The sequence below is a fragment of the Phyllobates terribilis genome, unplaced genomic scaffold, assembly GCF_046119375.1.
Source record: "Phyllobates terribilis strain yellow unplaced genomic scaffold, ASM4611937v1 Scaffold_7__3_contigs__length_470593459, whole genome shotgun sequence".
Classification (NCBI taxonomy): Eukaryota; Metazoa; Chordata; class Amphibia; order Anura; family Dendrobatidae; genus Phyllobates; species Phyllobates terribilis.
In genome coordinates this window covers 140,712,101-140,739,195 of record NW_027362767.1, presented here as the reverse complement: position 1 = coordinate 140,739,195, position 27,095 = coordinate 140,712,101, and the positions used below count along the sequence as shown (strand labels likewise).

The 27,095-nt window shown below is 44.3% G+C and overlaps 1 protein-coding gene across 2 annotated transcripts in view; it reads left to right on the top strand.

The window, feature by feature from the left end:
- The window catches only part of ITGA10 (integrin subunit alpha 10), a 204,202-nt gene that overhangs the window by 40,835 nt on the left and 136,272 nt on the right, over nucleotides 1–27,095 (top strand). For both annotated transcript variants that reach the window (XM_073639326.1, XM_073639327.1), the window contains 10 exons: nucleotides 15–145; nucleotides 853–1,019; nucleotides 1,106–1,248; nucleotides 2,113–2,223; nucleotides 2,301–2,386; nucleotides 2,478–2,619; nucleotides 2,721–2,813; nucleotides 2,878–2,954; nucleotides 3,022–3,111; nucleotides 3,242–3,326. In XM_073639326.1, the coding sequence (XP_073495427.1) occupies nucleotides 15–145; nucleotides 853–1,019; nucleotides 1,106–1,248; nucleotides 2,113–2,223; nucleotides 2,301–2,386; nucleotides 2,478–2,619; nucleotides 2,721–2,813; nucleotides 2,878–2,954; nucleotides 3,022–3,111; nucleotides 3,242–3,326 (1,125 nt within the window). The remainder of the gene's footprint in view (nucleotides 1–14; nucleotides 146–852; nucleotides 1,020–1,105; nucleotides 1,249–2,112; nucleotides 2,224–2,300; nucleotides 2,387–2,477; nucleotides 2,620–2,720; nucleotides 2,814–2,877; nucleotides 2,955–3,021; nucleotides 3,112–3,241; nucleotides 3,327–27,095) is intronic.

The following is a 27,095-nucleotide window of genomic DNA, read 5'->3' as shown; positions in this document are numbered from 1 at the left end:
TCTTATGTCATCAGAGAATAGACTCTGTCTCTTTCCATCACGGACTCACATATTTTGGTCGCAGCGTGAACGCTCAGATGGACCTGGATGGTGACGGGTTGGGGGACTTGACCATCGGCAGCCAAGGAGCAGTCGTCATGTTGAGGTATGGACGGTTCGTGGGTCGGAGGTGTAGTGGCATTTTTGGGTGGTGGGTCAAAGGAGGATTGGCATTTTTGGATGGTGGATTGGAGAAGGGTTGGTATCTTTGTGTAGTTGGTTGCAGATGAGGTGGTATTTTTGGACGGTGGATTGGAGATAAGGTGGGATGTTTGGGTGGTGGGTCAGAGATGGAGTGGGATGTTTGAGTGGTGTGTCAAAGATAGGGAGAGTTGGGCGCTTTATAACAGGTCACCACAATACAACAGACTGAGAATTTGCCCCATGATCTCGTGACTCCTATAAAGACCCTTCCACAATGGTGCCAAACCTCCCAGCCTACATGGATAACTACATGGGTCGGAGATGGGGTGGCATTTCTGGATGGTGGGTCAGAAATAGGTTAGTATCGTTGGGTGGTTGGTTAGAGAAGAGGTGGGATGTTTGGGTGGTGTGTCGGAGATGGGGTGGCATTTTTGGGTGATGGATTGGAGATAAGTTGGGATGTATGGGTGGTGTTTCGGAGATGGGGTGGGATGTTTGAGTAGTGTGTCAAAGATAGGGAGATTTGGGCGCTTTATAACAGGTCATGACAATACAAGAGACTAAGTGAGAATTTGCCCCATGATCTCCTGACTCCTATAAAGACCCTACCACAATGGTGCCAAACCTCCCAGCCTACATGGATAACTATGGTCGACTCACCCCCCCCAGGTCTCGCAGCATCGTTCGAGTGAACGCCACCTTGCAGGTAACGCCAACCTCGATTAACCTTCTCCAGAAGAACTGCCTAAGACAAGGGAAGGAGTCCGTCTGCCTGAACATCACCGTCTGCTTCTCCGTTAACTCCAAATCCCCCGGCAAATGGGACAGCCGATTTGGTGAGTAACTAACGATCGTAACCAAAAACAATCGCCTATTGACTCTCCCCGTCATGATTATCAGGAATCTTTTATCATTTTCATAGGACTCCATTACAACTTGTCTTTAGACGATCGGAAGGTCACCCCTCGTGCTGTGTTCGATGACAACTTCCAAAAACTCCTAAGCAAACGAGTTAGAGTAACCACGGGGAAAGTGACCTGTATAAACATCGGATTCCACGTCATTGTGAGTGTCAGGAGTGACTGAACCGAGGGTGAGGACCTCGTTGTAGGTGATATTAACCTTGGCGAGGGACTATTCTGAAAAACTGACTTGACTCTTTGAAAATACTGTCTCTTCTTGGGAGATTCAACTGTTGTAGGGAGTTCTGGTATCCAAATTAGCTATCCTCCTATCTCTCTACTGCTATCTATAGGTCTGACCCATTAAAGTGTTGTGACACATGACTAAGGATATCAACCAAGCTGGAGACTCACTTTTAGGCAGCAGTTTTGGGGTTCTTGCCCCTCAACAAGGTGTTGGTTGCCTGGTTGATATGTAAAATGTCATCTGTATCGATGTTCCTTGCATCCTACGTTCCCCAGAAAACTGATGTTATGAGCATATCTAGCAGCCCCCATTGACATTTGATGGCCTTCGACCAGTGTATGGGTCAAGCTTATCAAATTCTTGTCCCCAATACCTGTTCCTGTAGGGCATCTTAGGTGATAAGTCACCTTGATGGCTGATATGACCAAAGGAGTCTGAAAGACTTCTAATGTCTCTGGAGCCACGCAATACCTGACTGAAATCCTATGATTTATGTGTGATGGTGCGGAGTTTAGAGGGACAGGTCACCAGTTAAAGTAATCTGCTCCCTCAGTACGGCAGGAGACATTGTTGGGCCCTCATAGGACAGTTCCCAGATTTAGAGATTCTCCTCGTCTCTTCTCATCTGTTCCTCAGCTTTGACATTTCTTTGGAGGAGCCTTGTTGGAAGCTTCCACTTGGCTTTCTGCTGCACTGTGCACTACAACTCCTGAAGATGATGGAGTTCCCTTTTAAATTGTCCAATCATCGATATATACCAACTCCTATTCTCTTGCTCAGGATACTGTCGACTATCTGAGACCCATCGGTGTCCACCTCCGCTTCAATCTGAGTGACACAGAGTCCAGTCCTGTTCTTGACGACCGCTGTCCTACTTCTGTGAAAAAACTGGTGAGCTCTATTACCTAGAACCTTCCCTGAGGCAAACCTAAAACATTCCGCAAATTCTCCTCTCCCTTCTTCTTCAGGTTCCTTTCTTCAAGGACTGCGGCGACGATAACGAGTGTATCACGGACTTGTCCCTCCGAGCTCATATGGACATTAATGGCACCCGGTGAGCCACTGCCTGATGACACCAGGGTTTTGGTTCTGATCACCATTTTCCATGGCTGAAACCTTCTACTATTTATCGCCTCCGACTCCAGGGATGAACCGACCATAATACGGAGAGATCGGAAGAAGGTGTCCGTGGAGATCGAGCTGGAGAACCGCAGGGAGAACTCCTACAACACCAGCCTGAAGGTTTGGTTCTCCAGAAACCTCCTGTTCTCCAGCGTCTACAGCAAAGTAAGCGGAGTCCCCCCTAAACCGATCGGCTACCTTGGTGTGTAATATAATGATATAATATTGAAGTGATGACATTATTTCTCTTCTTCCTCCCATTTTAGGGCGATGCTCAGGGTAAGGTGGAGTGCACCTCGCTGTCTCCCAACACCCGCTCCTGCAGCGTGAGCTATCCAGTCCTCAGATCCATGGCCACGGTAAGATTTGGGGTTACCGTGGAGGGTGTCAGCGATGTGAGATGTGACCCGTCTCCCCCTGTAGGTGGCATTCGTCCTGGAGTTAGAGTACAGCTGTACCAGTCTCCTGAATAGGGTGCAGATTAGGCTCTCCGCCAGCAGGTAAGGGGGCGCTCCACAGATGCCGTGCCAGGGAGAACAGTAAACTGACCCGTCTCTTTTCCGCCAGTGACAACACTGAACTGGGCGAGACGCTTCACGACAACCTAGTCCAGCTCAGCGCTCACATCCGATACCTCCCCGAGCTGTTCATCCATAGGTGAGGAGAGCCACAGCGCCAAGTGACCTAAAGAACTTCTACTCTGCTCACCTCCAGAGCTGCATTCTTAATGTTGCCATTCCCCGGGTGCAGTTTTGGAGCTGACAACTCATATTGATTCTGTTTGCAGTGAATCCAGTCTGAACCGCTATGAGGTCCAACCCGTCCTGTTACCCACCCAGGAGCCCGGCCCAGAGTTCATAACGAAATTCAAGGTAATGGGAGAGGACGGACAAAGCCGGTGATTACACCTGGGCATAACAGTGCCATACCGTGTCCAAATAATAGCCCCTCCTCTAGACTGATAGCATCCTGCAGGGAGGCCGCATGTTGCGGTGAGACCCCACTGTAGTGACCACTCCATCCTACTAAAGTCCTGAGGAAATGTATAAGCAATGATGCAATGCAACGCTGCCACCGTGTGGTCGCTGAGCAAAGTGCACCCCATGCTGAAAAACGCAATTCAACTGGTTGGGAGGGAGGTTATAACCCTAGACCCCTAAATTAATGCAGACACTAAACCACAACCCTAAATTAATGCAGACACTAAACCACACCCCTAAATTAATGCAGACACTAAACCACACCCCTAAATTAATGCAGACACTAAACCACACCCCTAAAGCAATGCAGGCAATATAGCAATCCCGTAAAGTAATGAAGACCCCAGAATACAACCCTAAAGTAATAAACCCCAGACCAAACCCCTAAACTAATGCAAACCCAGACCAGACCGCTAAGGTAATGCAAACCCCTAAGGTAATAAGGACCCACTCTAACTATACAGACCGCAGACCCAATCCCCTAAAATAATGCAGAACCCAGATCAGAACCCCACCTAAACTAAGAGTCCCTGAGTACTGACACAAGTAGGAAGTAGAATGGAAGAAAAATGTCTACATATAAAAGACAGGACACATGTGTAGAGACCCCCGCCCATACCATGGAGTGTGAGCCTACTCTAAGAATGCGTGTACAGGGTTCCCCTATAATAACACAGGGTAAGGGGTTCTCCTATAATAACACGGTGTAGAGTTCCCCTATAATAACATGGTGTAGAGTTCCCCTATAATAACAGTGTATAGGGTTCTCCTATAATAACACGGCATACAGGGTTCCCCTATAATAATAACGGTGTACAGAGTTCCCCTATAATAACACGGTGTACAGAGTTCCCCTATAATAACACGGTGTAAGGGGTTCCCCTATAATAACACGGTGTATGGGGTTCCCCTATAATAACACGGTGTACAGAATTCCCCTATAATAACAAAGTGTAAGGGGTTCCCCTATAATAACACGGTCTACGGGGTTCCCCTATAATAACACAGTGTACAGGGTTCCCCTATAATAACACGGTATACAGTGTTCCCCTATAATAACACGGTGTAAGGGGTTCCCCTATAATAACACGGTGTACAGGGTTCCCCTATAATAATACAGTGTACAGAATTCCCCTATAATAACACGGTGTACGGGGTTCCCCTATAATAACACAGTGTACAGAATTCCCCTATAATAACACGGTGTACAGGGTTCCCCTATAATAACACGGTGTAAGGGGTTCCCCTATAATAACACGGTGTACGGGGTTCCCCTATAATAACACGGTGTACAGGGCTCTATAATAACACGGTGTACGGGGTTCTCCTATAATAACACGGTGTACGGGGTTCCCCTATAATAACACAGTGTACAGGGTTCCCCTATAATAACACGGTATACAGTGTTCCCCTATAATAACACGGTGTAAGGGGTTCCCCTATAATAACACGGTGTACAGGGTTCCCCTATAATAACACGGTATACAGTGTTCCCCTATAATAACACGGTGTAAGGGGTTCCCCTATAATAACACGGTGTACAGGGTTCCCCTATAATAATACAATGTACAGAATTCCCCTATAATAACACGGTGTACGGGGTTCCCCTATAATAACACAGTGTACAGAATTCCCCTATAATAACACGGTGTACAGGGTTCCCCTATAATAACACGGTGTAAGGGGTTCCCCTATAATAACACGGTGTACAGGGCTCTATAATAACACGGTGTACGGGGTTCTCCTATAATAACACAGTGTACAGAATTCCCCTATAATAACACGGTGTACAGGGTTCCCCTATAATAACACGGTGTAAGGGGTTCCCCTATAATAACACGGTGTACAGGGTTCTCCTATAATAACACGGTGTACAGGGCTCTATAATAACACGGTGTACGGGGTTCTCCTATAATAACACGGTGTACAGGGCTCTATAATAACACGGTGTACGGGGTTCTCCTATAATAACACGGTGTACGGGGTTCTCCTATAATAACACGGCGTACAGGGTTCCTCTATAATAACACGGTGTAAGGGGTTCCCCTATAATAACACGGTGTACAGAGTTCTCCTATAATAACACAGCGTACAGAGTTCTCCTATAATAACACGGCGTACAGGGTTCCCCTATAATAACACGATGTACGGGGTTCCCCTATCATAACACGGTGTACGGGGTTCCCCTATAATAACACGGTGTACGGGGTTCCCCTATAATAACACGATGTATGCGGTTCCCCTATAATAACACGGTGTACAGAGTTCCCCTATAATAACACGGTGTACAGAGTTCCCCTATAATAACACGGTGTATGGGGTTCCCCTATAATAACACGCCGTACAGAGTTCTCCTATAATAACACGGCGTACAGGGTTCCCCTATAATACCATTGTGCACAGGATCCCTGTGACAAAACAGCTTCTAATCTTAATCAGCCAGATGTCTAGATTTGGTAAGCCAAGAGAAATGCACTATTGTGTTTGTGTTGACTTGTGAATGCATGTGTTTTTCTGTGGCTGCTCAAGGACATACTATTATGTGTATAAACCTGAATGTTGTCTTCTCTTGGTCGGGAAACCATAATGTTTGTTAGTATGCTAATTACATATTATACTAAAGCCAGCTAGTTGTTGATTTACAAGAGCCCCCCACTATACCAACTATGTAAATTGATTAAATGCTCAGACAATGAGACCTGAGCCCTGTGGAATAATACCCTCCCTAATCCTTGACCTGTGGATGTGTGCTTGAAAGAACAATTGTGAACTATTTAAGAAACAAGGCCCCTTTAGCAAGGAGAATCAAAGATCAGACAGACTCTTCAGGACATCAGCTTGGTAGCATGGCTCGATCCAGAGAGACACAGATTTGGATTCTATGTGATTCTGGCCTAAGGGTATACGGCCCTGACTGGAAGGATACAGATCTGCTCCACTGACAATCAGAGAACCCATGGATACATTTGGGAAGACCAGGTTGGGACGATGAAGTTACGTGGCCCCATTGATATGTTGTTTGGGGTTGCCAGGAGGGACCGTCCGGTCACCTGGAACCCATGGAGACATTCGGAGAAGCCAGATTGGGACCCACCGGTCATCTGGCCCCATGGAAACTCTCAGAGAAGCCAGGGTGGGACCCTCTGGTCTCCTGGCCTTGTACGTCGATGGACTATCAGCTTCCTAAGCTTGCTGCTACCTTCTCTCTGTGGGGGCCCGACAGAATCGTGGCACCACTGGTTGAGGTAGTCGGCCCTGGAAGTCACAAAGTCACAGCTGTTCTATTCCAATCGGGCCAGTGGAAGGGTGAGACTAATGCTCTACCATCTTGGGTATTTGCTGGGACTGTTCTGTGAGTTTATTGTCCATTTTGTGGTTTAATAAAGTATTTTCACGCTGTTTTACCCTCACCCTGTGTTGTCTGAGTAGCGTTACACCCACAGAAGACCCCGGGTCTTAACATTCCCCTTATAATAACACGGTGTACGGGGTTCCCCTATAATAACACAGTGTACGGGGTTCTCCTATAATAACACGGTGTACGGGGTTCTCCTATAATAACACGGTGTACGGGGTTCTCCTATAATAACACGGTGTACGGGGTTCCCCTATAATAACACGGTGTATGGGGTTCTCCTATAATAACACGGTGTACGGGGTTCCCCTATAATAACACGGTGTACGGGGTTCCCCTATAATAACACGGTGTACGGGGTTCCCCTATAATAGCACGGTGTACGGGGTTCCCCTATAATAACACGGTGTACGGGGTTCTCCTATAATAACACGGTGTACGGGGTTCTCCTATAATAACACGGTGTACGGGGTTCTCCTATAATAACACGGTGTACGGGGTTCTCCTATAATAACACGGTGTACGGGGTTCCCCTATAATAACACGGTGTATGGGGTTCTCCTATAATAACACGGTGTACGGGGTTCTCCTATAATAACACGGTGTACAGGGTTCTCCTATAATAACACAGTGTACGGGGTTCTCCTATAATAACACGGTGTACGGGGTTCCCCTATAATAACACGGTGTACAGGGTTCTCCTATAATAACACAGTGTACAGGGTTCTCCTATAATAACACAGTGTACGGGGTTCTCCTATAATAACACGGTATACAGGGTTCTCCTATAATAACACAGTGTACGGGGTTCTCCTATAATAACACGGTGTACAGGGTTCTCCTATAACACGGTATACAGGGTTCTCCTATAATAACACGGTGTACAGAGTTCCCCTATAATAACACGGTATACAGGGTTCTCCTATAATAACACAGTGTACGGGGTTCTCCTATAATAACACGGTGTACGGGGTTCTCCTATAATAACACGGTGTACAGGGTTCTCCTATAACACGGTATACAGGGTTCTCCTATAACACGGTGTACGGGGTTCCCCTATAATAACACGGTATACAGGGTTCTCCTATAATAACACAGTGTACGGGGTTCTCCTATAATAACACGGGGTACAGGGTTCTCCTATAATAACACGGTGTACAGGGTTCTCCTATAATAACACGGTATACAGGGTTCTCCTATAATAACACAGTGTACGGGGTTCTCCTATAATAACACAGTGTACGGGGTTCTCCTATAACACGGTGTACGGGGTTCTCCTATAATAACACGGTGTACGGGGTTCTCCTATAATAACACGGTGTACGGGGTTCTCCTGTAATAACACAGTGTATGGGGTTCTCCTATAATAACACAGTGTACAGGGTTCTCCTATAATAACACAGTGTACAGGGTTCTCCTATAATAACACAGTGTACGGGGTTCTCCTATAACACGGTGTACGGGGTTCTCCTATAATAACACGGTGTACGGGGTTCTCCTATAATAACACGGTGTACGGGGTTCTCCTATAATAACACGGTGTACGGGGTTCTCCTATAATAACACGGTGTACGGGGTTCCCCTATAATAACACGGTGTACGGGGTTCCCCTATAATAACACGGTGTACGGGGTTCCCCTATAATAACACGGTGTATGGGGTTCTCCTATAATAACACGGTGTACGGGGTTCCCCTATAATAACACGGTGTACGGGGTTCCCCTATAATAACACGGTATACAGGGTTCTCCTATAATAACACGGTGTACGGGGTTCCCCTATAATAACACGGTATACAGGGTTCTCCTATAATAACACAGTGTATGGGGTTCTCCTATAATAACACGGTGTACGGGGTTCTCCTATAATAACACGGTGTACAGGGTTCTCCTATAACACGGTATACAGGGTTCTCCTATAATAACACGGTGTACGGGGTTCCCCTATAATAACACGGTATACAGGGTTCTCCTATAATAACACAGTGTACGGGGTTCTCCTATAATAACACGGTGTACGGGGTTCTCCTATAATAACACGGTGTACAGGGTTCTCCTATAATAACACGGTGTACAGGGTTCCCCTATAATAACACGGCGTACGGGGTTCTCCTATAATAACACGGTGTACAGGGTTCTCCTATAATAACACGGTATACAGGGTTCTCCTATAATAACACGGTGTACGGGGTTCTCCTATAATAACACAGTGTACAGGGTTCTCCTATAATAACACGGTGTACAGGGTTCTCCTATAATAACACGGTATACAGGGTTCTCCTATAATAACACGGTGTACGGGGTTCTCCTATAATAACACGGTGTACGGGGTTCTCCTATAATAACACGGTGTACGGGGTTCTCCTATAATAACACGGTATACAGGGTTCTCCTATAATAACACGGTGTACAGGGTTCTCCTATAATAACACGGTATACAGGGTTCTCCTATAATAACACGGTGTACAGGGTTCTCCTATAATAACACGGTATACGGGGTTCCCCTATAATAACACAGTGTACGGGGTTCTCCTATAATAACACGGTATACAGGGTTCTCCTATAATAACACGGTGTACGGGGTTCTCCTATAATAACACGGTGTACAGGGTTCTCCTATAATAACACGGTATACAGGGTTCTCCTATAATAACACGGTGTACAGGGTTCCCCTATAATAACACGGTGTACAGGGTTCCCCTATAATAACACAGTGTACGGGGTTCTCCTATAATAACACAGTGTACGGGGTTCTCCTATAATAACACAGTGTACGGGGTTCTCCTATAATAACACGGTGTACGGGGTTCCCCTATAATAACACGGTGTACAGGGTTCTCCTATAATAACACGGTGTACAGGGTTCCCCTATAATAACACAGTGTACGGGGTTCTCCTATAATAACACGGTATACAGGGTTCTCCTATAATAACACAGTGTACGGGGTTCTCCTATAATAACACAGTGTACGGGGTTCTCCTATAATAACACGGTATACAGGGTTCTCCTATAATAACACAGTGTACGGGGTTCTCCTATAATAACACGGTGTACAGGGTTCTCCTATAACACGGTATACAGGGTTCTCCTATAATAACACGGTGTACAGAGTTCCCCTATAATAACACGGTGTACGGGGTTCTCCTATAATAACACGGTGTACGGGGTTCTCCTATAATAACACGGTGTACAGGGTTCTCCTATAACACGGTATACAGGGTTCTCCTATAATAACACGGTGTACAGGTTTCCCCTATAATAACACGGTGTACAGGGTTCTCCTATAATAACACAGTGTACGGGGTTCTCCTATAATAACACGGTGTACGGGGTTCTCCTATAATAACACGGTGTACAGGGTTCTCCTATAACACGGTATACAGGGTTCTCCTATAATAACACGGTGTACGGGATTCCCCTATAAAAACACGGTATACAGGGTTCTCCTATAATAACACAGTGTATGGGGTTCTCCTATAATAACACAGTGTACGGGGTTCTCCTATAATAACACGGTGTACAGGGTTCTCCTATAATAACACGGTGTACAGGGTTCTCCTATAATAACACGGTGTACGGGGTTCTCCTATAATAACACGGTATACAGGGTTCTCCTATAATAACACGGTGTACAGGGTTCTCCTATAATAACACGGTGTACAGGGTTCTCCTATAATAACACGGTGTACAGGGTTCTCCTATAATAACACGGTGTACGGGGTTCTCCTATAATAACACGGTATACAGGGTTCTCCTATAATAACACGGTGTACAGGGTTCTCCTATAATAACACGGTGTACAGGGTTCTCCTATAATAACACAGTGTACGGGGTTCTCCTATAATAACACGGTATACAGGGTTCTCCTATAATAACACGGTGTACGGGGTTCTCCTATAATAACACGGTATACAGGGTTCTCCTATAACACGGTGTACGGGGTTCTCCTATAATAACACGGTATACGGGGTTCCCCTATAATAACACAGTGTACGGGGTTCTCCTATAATAACACGGTATACAGGGTTCTCCTATAATAACACAGTGTACGGGGTTCTCCTATAATAACACGGTGTACAGGGTTCTCCTATAATAACACGGTATACAGGGTTCTCCTATAATAACACGGTGTACAGGGTTCCCCTATAATAACACGGTGTACAGGGTTCCCCTATAATAACACAGTGTACGGGGTTCTCCTATAATAACACAGTGTACGGGGTTCTCCTATAATAACACAGTGTACGGGGTTCTCCTATAATAACACGGTGTACGGGGTTCCCCTATAATAACACGGTGTACAGGGTTCTCCTATAATAACACGGTGTACAGGGTTCCCCTATAATAACACAGTGTACGGGGTTCTCCTATAATAACACGGTATACAGGGTTCTCCTATAATAACACAGTGTACAGGGTTCTCCTATAATAACACAGTGTACGGGGTTCTCCTATAATAACACGGTATACAGGGTTCTCCTATAATAACACAGTGTACGGGGTTCTCCTATAATAACACGGTGTACAGGGTTCTCCTATAACACGGTATACAGGGTTCTCCTATAATAACACGGTGTACAGAGTTCCCCTATAATAACACGGTGTACGGGGTTCTCCTATAATAACACGGTGTACGGGGTTCTCCTATAATAACACGGTGTACAGGGTTCTCCTATAACACGGTATACAGGGTTCTCCTATAATAACACGGTGTACAGGTTTCCCCTATAATAACACGGTGTACAGGGTTCTCCTATAATAACACAGTGTACGGGGTTCTCCTATAATAACACGGTGTACGGGGTTCTCCTATAATAACACGGTGTACAGGGTTCTCCTATAACACGGTATACAGGGTTCTCCTATAATAACACGGTGTACGGGGTTCCCCTATAAAAACACGGTATACAGGGTTCTCCTATAATAACACAGTGTATGGGGTTCTCCTATAATAACACAGTGTACGGGGTTCTCCTATAATAACACGGTGTACAGGGTTCTCCTATAATAACACGGTGTACAGGGTTCTCCTAAAATAACACGGTGTACGGGGTTCTCCTATAATAACACGGTATACAGGGTTCTCCTATAATAACACGGTGTACAGGGTTCTCCTATAATAACACGGTGTACAGGGTTCTCCTATAATAACACAGTGTACGGGGTTCTCCTATAATAACACGGTATACAGGGTTCTCCTATAATAACACGGTGTACGGGGTTCTCCTATAATAACACGGTATACAGGGTTCTCCTATAACACGGTGTACGGGGTTCTCCTATAATAACACGGTGTACAGGGTTCTCCTATAACACGGTGTACGGGGTTCTCCTATAATAACACGGTGTACGGGGTTCTCCTATAATAACACGGTGTACAGGGTTCTCCTATAACACGGTATACAGGGTTCTCCTATAATAACACGGTATACAGGGTTCTCCTATAATAACACAGTGTACGGGGTTCTCCTATAATAACACGGTGTACGGGGTTCCCCTATAATAACACGGTATACAGGGTTCTCCTATAATAACACAGTGTACGGGGTTCTCCTATAATAACACGGTGTACAGGGTTCTCCCATAATAACACGGTATACAGGGTTCTCCTATAATAACACGGTGTACAGGGTTCCCCTATAATAACACGGTGTACAGGGTTCCCCTATAATAACACAGTGTACGGGGTTCTCCTATAATAACACAGTGTACGGGGTTCTCCTATAATAACACGGTGTACAGGGTTCTCCTATAATAACATGGTGTACAGGGTTCTCCTATAATAACACGGTGTACAGAGTTCCCCTATAATAACACGGTGTACGGGGTTCTCCTATAATAACACGGTGTACGGGGTTCTCCTATAATAACACGGTGTACAGGGTTCTCCTATAACACGGTATACAGGGTTCTCCTATAATAACACGGTGTACAGGGTTCCCCTATAATAACACGGTATACAGGGTTCTCCTATAATAACACGGTGTACAGGGTTCTCCTATAATAACACAGTGTACGGGGTTCTCCTATAATAACACGGTGTACGGGGTTCTCCTATAATAACACGGTATACAGGGTTCTCCTATAATAACACGGTGTACGGGGTTCCCCTATAATAACACGGTATACAGGGTTCTCCTATAATAACACAGTGTATGGGGTTCTCCTATAATAACACAGTGTACGGGGTTCTCCTATAATAACACGGTGTACAGGGTTCTCCTATAATAACACGGTGTACAGGGTTCTCCTATAATAACACGGTGTACGGGGTTCTCCTATAATAACACGGTGTACAGGGTTCTCCTATAATAACACGGTGTACAGGGTTCTCCTATAATAACACGGTGTACAGGGTTCTCCTATAATAACACAGTGTACGGGGCTCTCCTATAATAACACGGTATACAGGGTTCTCCTATAATAACACGGTGTACGGGGTTCTCCTATAATAACACGGTATACAGGGTTCTCCTATAACACGGTGTACGGGGTTCTCCTATAATAACACGGTGTACAGGGTTCTCCTATAACACGGTGTACGGGGTTCTCCTATAATAACACGGTGTACGGGGTTCTCCTATAATAACACGGTGTACAGGGTTCTCCTATAACACGGTATACAAGGTTCTCCTATAATAACACGGTATACAGGGTTCTCCTATAATAACACAGTGTACGGGGTTCTCCTATAATAACACGGTGTACGGGGTTCCCCTATAATAACACGGTATACAGGGTTCTCCTATAATAACACAGTGTATGGGGTTCTCCTATAATAACACGGTGTACAGGGTTCTCCTATAATAACACGGTGTACAGGGTTCTCCTATAATAACACAGTGTATGGGGTTCTCCTATAATAACACGGTATACAGGGTTCTCCTATAATAACACGGTATACAGGGTTCTCCTATAATAACACAGTGTACGGGGTTCTCCTATAATAACACGGTGTACGGGGTTCTCCTATAATAACACGGTGTACGGGGTTCTCCTATAATAACACGGTGTACAGGGTTCTCCTATAACACGGTATACAGGGTTCTCCTATAATAACACGGTGTACGGGGTTCCCCTATAATAACACGGTGTACGGGGTTCCCCTATAATAACACGGTGTACAGGGTTCTCCTATAATAACACGGTATACAGGGTTCTCCTATAATAACACGGTGTACAGGGTTCCCCTATAATAACACAGTGTACGGGGTTCTCCTATAATAACACGGTATACAGGGTTCCCCTATAATAACACGGCGTACAGGGTTCTCCTATAATAACACGGTATACAGGGTTCTCCTATAATAACACGGTATACAGGGTTCTCCTATAATAACACGGTGTACAGGGTTCTCCTATAATAACACGGTGTATGGGGTTCACCTATAATAACACAGTGTACGGGGTTCTCCTATAATAACACAGTGTACGGGGTTCTCCTATAATAACACGGTGTACAGGGTTCTCCTATAATAACACGGTATACAGGGTTCTCCTATAATAACACGGTGTACAGGGTTCCCCTATAATAACACAGTGTACGGGGTTCTCCTATAATAACACGGTATACAGGGTTCCCCTATAATAACACGGTGTACAGGGTTCTCCTATAATAACACGGTATACAGGGTTCTCCTATAATAACACGGTATACAGGGTTCTCCTATAATAACACGGTGTATGGGGTTCACCTATAATAACACAGTGTACGGGGTTCTCCTATAATAACACAGTGTACGGGGTTCTCCTATAATAACACGGTGTACAGGGTTCTCCTATAATAACACGGTATACAGGGTTCTCCTATAATAACACGGTGTACAGGGTTCCCCTATAATAACACGGTGTACAGGGTTCCCCTATAATAACACAGTGTACGGGGTTCTCCTATAATAACACAGTGTACGGGCTTCTCCTATAATAACACGGTGTACGGGGTTCCCCTATAATAACACGGTGTACAGGGTTCTCCTATAATAACACAGTGTACAGGGTTCTCCTATAATAACACAGTGTACGGGGTTCTCCTATAATAACACGGTATACAGGGTTCTCCTATAATAACACAGTGTACGGGGTTCTCCTATAATAACACGGTGTACAGGGTTCTCCTATAACACGGTATACAGGGTTCTCCTATAATAACACGGTGTACAGAGTTCCCCTATAATAACACGGTGTACGGGGTTCTCCTATAATAACACGGTGTACGGGGTTCTCCTATAATAACACGGTGTACAGGGTTCTCCTATAACACGGTATACAGGGTTCTCCTATAATAACACGGTGTACAGAGTTTCCCTATAATAACACGGTGTACGGGGTTCTCCTATAATAACACGGTGTACGGGGTTCTCCTATAATAACACGGTATACAGGGTTCTCCTATAATAACACGGTATACGGGGTTCCCCTATAATAACACAGTGTACGGGGTTCTCCTATAATAACACGGTATACAGGGTTCTCCTATAATAACACAGTGTACGGGGTTCTCCTATAATAACACGGTGTACAGGGTTCTCCTATAATAACACGGTATACAGGGTTCTCCTATAATAACACGGTGTACAGGGTTCCCCTATAATAACACGGTGTACAGGGTTCCCCTATAATAACACAGTGTACGGGGTTCTCCTATAATAACACAGTGTACGGGGTTCTCCTATAATAACACGGTGTACGGGGTTCCCCTATAATAACACGGTGTACAGGGTTCTCCTATAATAACACAGTGTACAGGGTTCTCCTATAATAACACAGTGTACGGGGTTCTCCTATAATAACACGGTGTACAGGGTTCTCCTATAACACGGTATACAGGGTTCTCCTATAACACGGTATACAGGGTTCTCCTATAATAACACGGTGTACAGGTTTCCCCTATAATAACACGGTGTACGGGGTTCTCCTATAATAACACGGTGTACGGGGTTCTCCTATAATAACACGGTGTACGGGGTTCTCCTATAATAACACGGTATACGGGGTTCTCCTATAACACGGTATACAGGGTTCTCCTATAATAACACGGTGTACAGGTTTCCCCTATAATAACACGGTATACAGGGTTCTCCTATAATAACACAGTGTACGGGGTTCTCCTATAATAACACGGTGTACGGGGTTCTCCTATAATAACACGGTGTACAGGGTTCTCCTATAACACGGTATACAGGGTTCTCCTATAATAACACGGTGTACGGGGTTCCCCTATAATAACACGGTATACAGGGTTCTCCTATAATAACACAGTGTATGGGGTTCTCCTACAATAACACAGTGTACGGGGTTCTCCTATAATAACACGGTGTACAGGGTTCTCCTATAATAACACGGTGTACAGGGTTCTCCTATAATAACACGGTGGGTGTACAGGGTTCCCCTATAATAACACGGTGTACAGGGTTCCCCTATAATAACACAGTGTACGGGGTTCTCCTATAATAACACGGTATACAGGGTTCTCCTATAATAACACAGTGTACGGGGTTCTCCTATAATAACACGGTGTACAGGGTTCTCCTATAATAACACGGTATACAGGGTTCTCCTATAATAACACGGTGTACAGGGTTCCCCTATAATAACACGGTGTACAGGGTTCCCCTATAATAACACAGTGTACGGGGTTCTCCTATAATAACACGGTATACAGGGTTCCCCTATAATAACACGGTGTACAGGGTTCTCCTATAATAACACGGTATACAGGGTTCTCCTATAATAACACGGTGTACAGGGTTCCCCTATAATAACACGGTATACAGGGTTCTCCTATAATAACACAGTGTACAGGGTTCCCCTATAATAACACGGTATACAGGGTTCCCCTATAATAACACGGTGTACAGGGTTCTCCTATAATAACACGGTATACAGGGTTCTCCTATAACACGGTGTACAGGGTTCTCCTATAATAACACGGTATACAGGGTTCTCCTATAATAACACGGTGTATGGGGTTCTCCTATAATAACACGGTGTACGGGGTTCTCCTATAATAACACGGTATACAGGGTTCTCCTATAATAACACGGTGTATGGGGTTCTCCTATAATAACACGGTGTACGGGGTTCTCCTATAATAACACGGTATACAGGGTTCCCCTATAATAACACGGTATACAGTGTTCTCCTATAATAACACAGTGTACGGGGTTCTCCTATAATAACACGGTATACAGGGTTCCCCTATAATAACACGTATACAGTGTTCTCCTATAATAACACAGTGTACGGGGTTCTCCTATAATAACACGGTGTACGGAGTTCTCCTATAACACGGTATACAGGGTTCTCCTATAATAACACGGTATACAGGGTTCTCCTATAATAACACGGTATACAGGGTTCTCCTATAATAACACAGTGTACGGGGTTCCCCTATAATAACACGGTATACAGGGTTCTCCTATAATAACACAGTGTACGGGGTTCCCCTATAATAACACGGTGTACGTGGTTCCCCTATAATAACACGGTGTACAGGGTTCTCCTATAATAACACGGTATACAGTGTTCTCCTATAATAACACAGTGTACAGTGTTCTCCTATAATAACACAGTGTACGGGGTTCTCCTATAATAACACGGTATACAGGGTTCCCCTATAATAACACGGTATACAGTGTTCTCCTATAATAACACAGTGTACGGGGTTCTCCTATAATAACACGGTGTACAGGGTTCTCCTATAATAACACAGTGTACGGGGTTCTCCTATAATAACACGGTATACAGGGTTCCCCTATAATAACACGGTATACAGGGTTCTCCTATAATAACACAGTGTACGGGGTTCTCCTATAACACGGTGTACGGGGTTCTCCTATAATAACACGGTATACAGGGTTCCCCTATAATAACACGGTATACAGGGTTCTCCTATAATAACACGGTGTACGGGGTTCCCCTATAATAACACGGTTTACAGGGTTCTCCTATAATAACACGGTGTACGGGGTTCTCCTATAATAACACGGTATACAGGGTTCCCCTATAATAACACGGTGTACAGGGTTCTCCTATAATAACACGGTATACAGGGTTCTCCTATAATAACACGGTGTACAGGGTTCCCCTATAATAACACGGTGTACAGGGTTCCCCTATAATAACACAGTGTACGGGGTTCTCCAATAATAACACGGTATACAGGGTTCCCCTATAATAACACAGTGTACGGGGTTCTCCTATAATAACACGGTGTACAGGGTTCTCCTATAATAACACGGTATACAGGGTTCTCCTATAATAACACGGTGTACAGGGTTCCCCTATAATAACACGGTGTACAGGGTTCCCCTATAATAACACGGTGTACAGGGTTCTCCTATAATAACACAGTGTACGGGGTTCTCCTATAATAACACATTATACAGGGTTCTCCTATAATAACACAGTGTACGGGGTTCTCCTATAATAACACGGTGTACAGGGTTCTCCTATAATAACACGGTATACAGGGTTCTCCTATAATAACACGGTGTACAGGGTTCTCCTATAATAACACGGTGTACAGGGTTCCCCTATAATAACACGGTGTACAGGGTTCCCCTATAATAACACAGTGTACGGGGTTCTCCTATAATAACACGGTGTACAGGGTTCTCCTATAATAACACGGTGTACAGGGTTCTCCTATAATAACACGGTATACAGGGTTCTCCTATAACACGGTGTACGGGGTTCTCCTATAATAACACGGTGTACGGGGTTCTCCTATAATAACACGGTATACAGGGTTCCCCTATAATAACACGGTATACAGGGTTCCCCTATAATAACACGGTATACAGTGTTCTCCTATAATAACACAGTGTACGGGGTTCTCCTATAATAACACGGTGTACGGGGTTCTCCTATAATAACACGGTGTACGGGGTTCTCCTATAATAACACGGTGTACAGGGTTCTCCTATAACACGGTATACAGGGTTCTCCTATAATAACACGGTGTACAGGTTTCCCCTATAATAACACGGTGTACAGGGTTCTCCTATAATAACACAGTGTACGGGGTTCTCCTATAATAACACGGTGTACGGGGTTCTCCTATAATAACACGGTGTACAGGGTTCTCCTATAACACGGTATACAGGGTTCTCCTATAATAACACGGTGTACGGGGTTCCCCTATAAAAACACGGTATACAGGGTTCTCCTATAATAACACAGTGTATGGGGTTCTCCTATAATAACACAGTGTACGGGGTTCTCCTATAATAACACGGTGTACAGGGTTCTCCTATAATAACACGGTGTACAGGGTTCTCCTAAAATAACACGGTGTACGGGGTTCTCCTATAATAACACGGTATACAGGGTTCTCCTATAATAACACGGTGTACAGGGTTCTCCTATAATAACACGGTGTACAGGGTTCTCCTATAATAACACAGTGTACGGGGTTCTCCTATAATAACACGGTATACAGGGTTCTCCTATAATAACACGGTGTACGGGGTTCTCCTATAATAACACGGTATACAGGGTTCTCCTATAACACGGTGTACGGGGTTCTCCTATAATAACACGGTGTACAGGGTTCTCCAATAACACGGTGTACGGGGTTCTCCTATAATAACACGGTGTACGGGGTTCTCCTATAATAACACGGTGTACAGGGTTCTCCTATAACACGGTATACAGGGTTCTCCTATAATAACACGGTATACAGGGTTCTCCTATAATAACACAGTGTACGGGGTTCTCCTATAATAACACGGTGTACGGGGTTCCCCTATAATAACACGGTATACAGGGTTCTCCTATAATAACACAGTGTACGGGGTTCTCCTATAATAACACGGTGTACAGGGTTCTCCCATAATAACACGGTATACAGGGTTCTCCTATAATAACACGGTGTACAGGGTTCCCCTATAATAACACGGTGTACAGGGTTCCCCTATAATAACACAGTGTACGGGGTTCTCCTATAATAACACAGTGTACGGGGTTCTCCTATAATATCACGGTGTACAGGGTTCTCCTATAATAACATGGTGTACAGGGTTCTCCTATAATAACACGGTGTACAGAGTTCCCCTATAATAACACGGTGTACGGGGTTCTCCTATAATAACACGGTGTACGGGGTTCTCCTATAATAACACGGTGTACAGGGTTCTCCTATAACACGGTATACAGGGTTCTCCTATAATAACACGGTGTACAGGGTTCCCCTATAATAACACGGTATACAGGGTTCTCCTATAATAACACGGTGTACAGGGTTCTCCTATAATAACACAGTGTACGGGGTTCTCCTATAATAACACGGTGTACGGGGTTCTCCTATAATAACACGGTATACAGGGTTCTCCTATAATAACACGGTGTACGGGGTTCCCCTATAATAACACGGTATACAGGGTTCTCCTATAATAACACAGTGTATGGGGTTCTCCTATAATAACACAGTGTACGGGGTTCTCCTATAATAACACGGTGTACAGGGTTCTCCTATAATAACACGGTGTACAGGGTTCTCCTATAATAACACGGTGTACGGGGTTCTCCTATAATAACACGGTGTACAGGGTTCTCCTATAATAACACGGTGTACAGGGTTCTCCTATAATAACACGGTGTACAGGGTTCTCCTATAATAACACAGTGTACGGGGCTCTCCTATAATAACACGGTATACAGGGTTCTCCTATAATAACACGGTGTACGGGGTTCTCCTATAATAACACGGTATACAGGGTTCTCCTATAACACGGTGTACGGGGTTCTCCTATAATAACACGGTGTACAGGGTTCTCCTATAACACGGTGTACGGGGTTCTCCTATAATAACACGGTGTACGGGGTTCTCCTATAATAACACGGTGTACAGGGTTCTCCTATAACACGGTATACAAGGTTCTCCTATAATAACACGGTATACAGGGTTCTCCTATAATAACACAGTGTACGGGGTTCTCCTATAATAACACGGTGTACGGGGTTCCCCTATAATAACACGGTATACAGGGTTCTCCTATAATAACACAGTGTATGGGGTTCTCCTATAATAACACGGTGTACAGGGTTCTCCTATAATAACACGGTGTACAGGGTTCTCCTATAATAACACAGTGTATGGGGTTCTCCTATAATAACACGGTATACAGGGTTCTCCTATAATAACACGGTATACAGGGTTCTCCTATAATAACACAGTGTACGGGGTTCTCCTATAATAACACGGTGTACAGGGTTCTCCTATAATAACACGGTGTACGGGGTTCTCCTATAATAACACGGTGTACAGGGTTCTCCTATAACACGGTATACAGGGTTCTCCTATAATAACACGGTGTACGGGGTTCCCCTATAATAACACGGTGTACGGGGTTCCCCTATAATAACACGGTGTACAGGGTTCTCCTATAATAACACGGTATACAGGGTTCTCCTATAATAACACGGTGTACAGGGTTCCCCTATAATAACACAGTGTACGGGGTTCTCCTATAATAACACGGTATACAGGGTTCCCCTATAATAACACGGCGTACAGGGTTCTCCTATAATAACACGGTATACAGGGTTCTCCTATAATAACACGGTATACAGGGTTCTCCTATAATAACACGGTGTACAGGGTTCTCCTATAATAACACGGTGTATGGGGTTCACCTATAATAACACAGTGTACGGGGTTCTCCTATAATAACACAGTGTACGGGGTTCTCCTATAATAACACGGTGTACAGGGTTCTCCTATAATAACACGGTATACAGGGTTCTCCTATAATAACACGGTGTACAGGGTTCCCCTATAATAACACAGTGTACGGGGTTCTCCTATAATAACACGGTATACAGGGTTCCCCTATAATAACACGGTGTACAGGGTTCTCCTATAATAACACGGTATACAGGGTTCTCCTATAATAACACGGTATACAGGGTTCTCCTATAATAACACGGTGTATGGGGTTCACCTATAATAACACAGTGTACGGGGTTCTCCTATAATAACACAGTGTACGGGGTTCTCCTATAATAACACGGTGTACAGGGTTCTCCTATAATAACACGGTATACAGGGTTCTCCTATAATAACACGGTGTACAGGGTTCCCCTATAATAACACGGTGTACAGGGTTCCCCTATAATAACACAGTGTACGGGGTTCTCCTATAATAACACAGTGTACGGGCTTCTCCTATAATAACACGGTGTACGGGGTTCCCCTATAATAACACGGTGTACAGGGTTCTCCTATAATAACACAGTGTACAGGGTTCTCCTATAATAACACAGTGTACGGGGTTCTCCTATAATAACACGGTATACAGGGTTCTCCTATAATAACACAGTGTACGGGGTTCTCCTATAATAACACGGTGTACAGGGTTCTCCTATAACACGGTATACAGGGTTCTCCTATAATAACACGGTGTACAGAGTTCCCCTATAATAACACGGTGTACGGGGTTCTCCTATAATAACACGGTGTACGGGGTTCTCCTATAATAACACGGTGTACAGGGTTCTCCTATAACACGGTATACAGGGTTCTCCTATAATAACACGGTGTACAGAGTTTCCCTATAATAACACGGTGTACGGGGTTCTCCTATAATAACACGGTGTACGGGGTTCTCCTATAATAACACGGTATACAGGGTTCTCCTATAATAACACGGTATACGGGGTTCCCCTATAATAACACAGTGTACGGGGTTCTCCTATAATAACACGGTATACAGGGTTCTCCTATAATAACACAGTGTACGGGGTTCTCCTATAATAACACGGTGTACAGGGTTCTCCTATAATAACACGGTATACAGGGTTCTCCTATAATAACACGGTGTACAGGGTTCCCCTATAATAACACGGTGTACAGGGTTCCCCTATAATAACACAGTGTACGGGGTTCTCCTATAATAACACAGTGTACGGGGTTCTCCTATAATAACACGGTGTACGGGGTTCCCCTATAATAACACGGTGTACAGGGTTCTCCTATAATAACACAGTGTACAGGGTTCTCCTATAATAACACAGTGTACGGGGTTCTCCTATAATAACACGGTGTACAGGGTTCTCCTATAACACGGTATACAGGGTTCTCCTATAACACGGTATACAGGGTTCTCCTATAATAACACGGTGTACAGGTTTCCCCTATAATAACACGGTGTACGGGGTTCTCCTATAATAACACGGTGTACGGGGTTCTCCTATAATAACACGGTGTACGGGGTTCTCCTATAATAACACGGTATACGGGGTTCTCCTATAACACGGTATACAGGGTTCTCCTATAATAACACGGTGTACAGGTTTCCCCTATAATAACACGGTATACAGGGTTCTCCTATAATAACACAGTGTACGGGGTTCTCCTATAATAACACGGTGTACGGGGTTCTCCTATAATAACACGGTGTACAGGGTTCTCCTATAACACGGTATACAGGGTTCTCCTATAATAACACGGTGTACGGGGTTCCCCTATAATAACACGGTATACAGGGTTCTCCTATAATAACACAGTGTATGGGGTTCTCCTACAATAACACAGTGTACGGGGTTCTCCTATAATAACACGGTGTACAGGGTTCTCCTATAATAACACGGTGTACAGGGTTCTCCTATAATAACACGGTGGGTGTACAGGGTTCCCCTATAATAACACGGTGTACAGGGTTCCCCTATAATAACACAGTGTACGGGGTTCTCCTATAATAACACGGTATACAGGGTTCTCCTATAATAACACAGTGTACGGGGTTCTCCTATAATAACACGGTGTACAGGGTTCTCCTATAATAACACGGTATACAGGGTTCTCCTATAATAACACGGTGTACAGGGTTCCCCTATAATAACACGGTGTACAGGGTTCCCCTATAATAACACAGTGTACGGGGTTCTCCTATAATAACACGGTATACAGGGTTCCCCTATAATAACACGGTGTACAGGGTTCTCCTATAATAACACGGTATACAGGGTTCTCCTATAATAACACGGTGTACAGGGTTCCCCTATAATAACACGGTATACAGGGTTCTCCTATAATAACACAGTGTACAGGGTTCCCCTATAATAACACGGTATACAGGGTTCCCCTATAATAACACGGTGTACAGGGTTCTCCTATAATAACACGGTATACAGGGTTCTCCTATAACACGGTGTACAGGGTTCTCCTATAATAACACGGTATACAGGGTTCTCCTATAATAACACGGTGTATGGGGTTCTCCTATAATAACACGGTGTACGGGGTTCTCCTATAATAACACGGTATACAGGGTTCTCCTATAATAACACGGTGTATGGGGTTCTCCTATAATAACACGGTGTACGGGGTTCTCCTATAATAACACGGTATACAGGGTTCCCCTATAATAACACGGTATACAGTGTTCTCCTATAATAACACAGTGTACGGGGTTCTCCTATAATAACACGGTATACAGGGTTCCCCTATAATAACACGGTATACAGTGTTCTCCTATAATAACACAGTGTACGGGGTTCTCCTATAATAACACGGTGTACGGGGTTCTCCTATAACACGGTATACAGGGTTCTCCTATAATAACACGGTATACAGGGTTCTCCTATAATAACACGGTATACAGGGTTCTCCTATAATAACACAGTGTACGGGGTTCCCCTATAATAACACGGTATACAGGGTTCTCCTATAATAACACAGTGTACGGGGTTCCCCTATAATAACACGGTGTACGTGGTTCCCCTATAATAACACGGTGTACAGGGTTCTCCTATAATAACACGGTATACAGTGTTCTCCTATAATAACACAGTGTACGGGGTTCTCCTATAATAACACGGTATACAGGGTTCCCCTATAATAACACGGTATACAGTGTTCTCCTATAATAACACAGTGTACGGGGTTCTCCTATAATAACACGGTGTACAGGGTTCTCCTATAATAACACAGTGTACGGGGTTCTCCTATAATAACACGGTATACAGGGTTCCCCTATAATAACACGGTATACAGGGTTCTCCTATAATAACACAGTGTACGGGGTTCTCCTATAACACGGTGTACGGGGTTCTCCTATAATAACACGGTATACAGGGTTCCCCTATAATAACACGGTATACAGGGTTCTCCTATAATAACACGGTGTACGGGGTTCCCCTATAATAACACGGTTTACAGGGTTCTCCTATAATAACACGGTGTACGGGGTTCTCCTATAATAACACGGTATACAGGGTTCCCCTATAATAACACGGTGTACAGGGTTCTCCTATAATAACACGGTATACAGGGTTCTCCTATAATAACACGGTGTACAGGGTTCCCCTATAATAACACGGTGTACAGGGTTCCCCTATAATAACACAGTGTACGGGGTTCTCCAATAATAACACGGTATACAGGGTTCCCCTATAATAACACAGTGTACGGGGTTCTCCTATAATAACACGGTGTACAGGGTTCTCCTATAATAACACGGTATACAGGGTTCTCCTATAATAACACGGTGTACAGGGTTCCCCTATAATAACACGGTGTACAGGGTTCCCCTATAATAACACGGTGTACAGGGTTCTCCTATAATAACACAGTGTACGGGGTTCTCCTATAATAACACATTATACAGGGTTCTCCTATAATAACACAGTGTACGGGGTTCTCCTATAATAACACGGTGTACAGGGTTCTCCTATAATAACACGGTATACAGGGTTCTCCTATAATAACACGGTGTACAGGGTTCTCCTATAATAACACGGTGTACAGGGTTCCCCTATAATAACACGGTGTACAGGGTTCCCCTATAATAACACAGTGTACGGGGTTCTCCTATAATAACACGGTGTACAGGGTTCTCCTATAATAACACGGTGTACAGGGTTCTCCTATAATAACACGGTATACAGGGTTCTCCTATAACACGGTGTACGGGGTTCTCCTATAATAACACGGTGTACGGGGTTCTCCTATAATAACACGGTATACAGGGTTCCCCTATAATAACACGGTATACAGGGTTCCCCTATAATAACACGGTATACAGTGTTCTCCTATAATAACACAGTGTACGGGGTTCTCCTATAATAACACGGTGTACGGGGTTCTCCTATAATAACACGGTGTACGGGGTTCTCCTATAATAACACGGTGTACAGGGTTCTCCTATAATAACACGGTATACAGGGTTCTCCTATAATAACACAGTGTACGGGGTTCTCCTATAATAACACGGTGTACGGGGTTCCCCTATAATAACACGGTATACAGGGTTCTCCTATAATAACACAGTGTACGGGGTTCCCCTATAATAACACGGTGTACGTGGTTCCCCTATAATAACACGGTGTACGGGGTTCTCCTATAATAACACGGTATACGGGGTTCTCCTATAATAACACGGTATACAGGGTTCTCCTATAATAACACGGTGTACGGGGTTCCCCTATAATAACACGGTGTACGGGGTTCTCCTATAATAACACGGTGTACGGGGTTCCCCTATAATAACACGGTGTACGTGGTTCCCCTATAATAACACGGTGTACGGGGTTCTTCTATAATAACACGGTATACGGGGTTCTCCTATAATAACACGGTATACAGGGTTCTCCTATAATAACACGGTATACAGGGTTCCCCTATAATAACACGGTATACAGGGTTCTCCTATAATAACACAGTGTACAGGGTTCTCCTATAATAACACGGTGTACAGGGTTCTCCTATAATAACACGGTGTACGGGGTTCTCCTATAATAACACGGTATACAGGGTTCTCCTATAATAACACGGTGTACAGGGTTCTCCTATAATAACACGGTGTACAGGGTTCTCCTATAATAACACGGTGTACAGGGTTCTCCTATAATAACACGGTGTACGGGGTTCTCCTATAATAACACGGTATACAGGGTTCTCCTATAATAACACGGTGTACAGGGTTCTCCTATAATAACACGGTGTACAGGGTTCTCCTATAATAACACAGTGTACGGGGTTCTCCTATAATAACACGGTATACAGGGTTCTCCTATAATAACACGGTGTACGGGGTTCTCCTATAATAACACGGTATACAGGGTTCTCCTATAACACGGTGTACGGGGTTCTCCTATAATAACACGGTATACGGGGTTCCCCTATAATAACACAGTGTACGGGGTTCTCCTATAATAACACGGTATACAGGGTTCTCCTATAATAACACAGTGTACGGGGTTCTCCTATAATAACACGGTGTACAGGGTTCTCCTATAATAACACGGTATACAGGGTTCTCCTATAATAACACGGTGTACAGGGTTCCCCTATAATAACACGG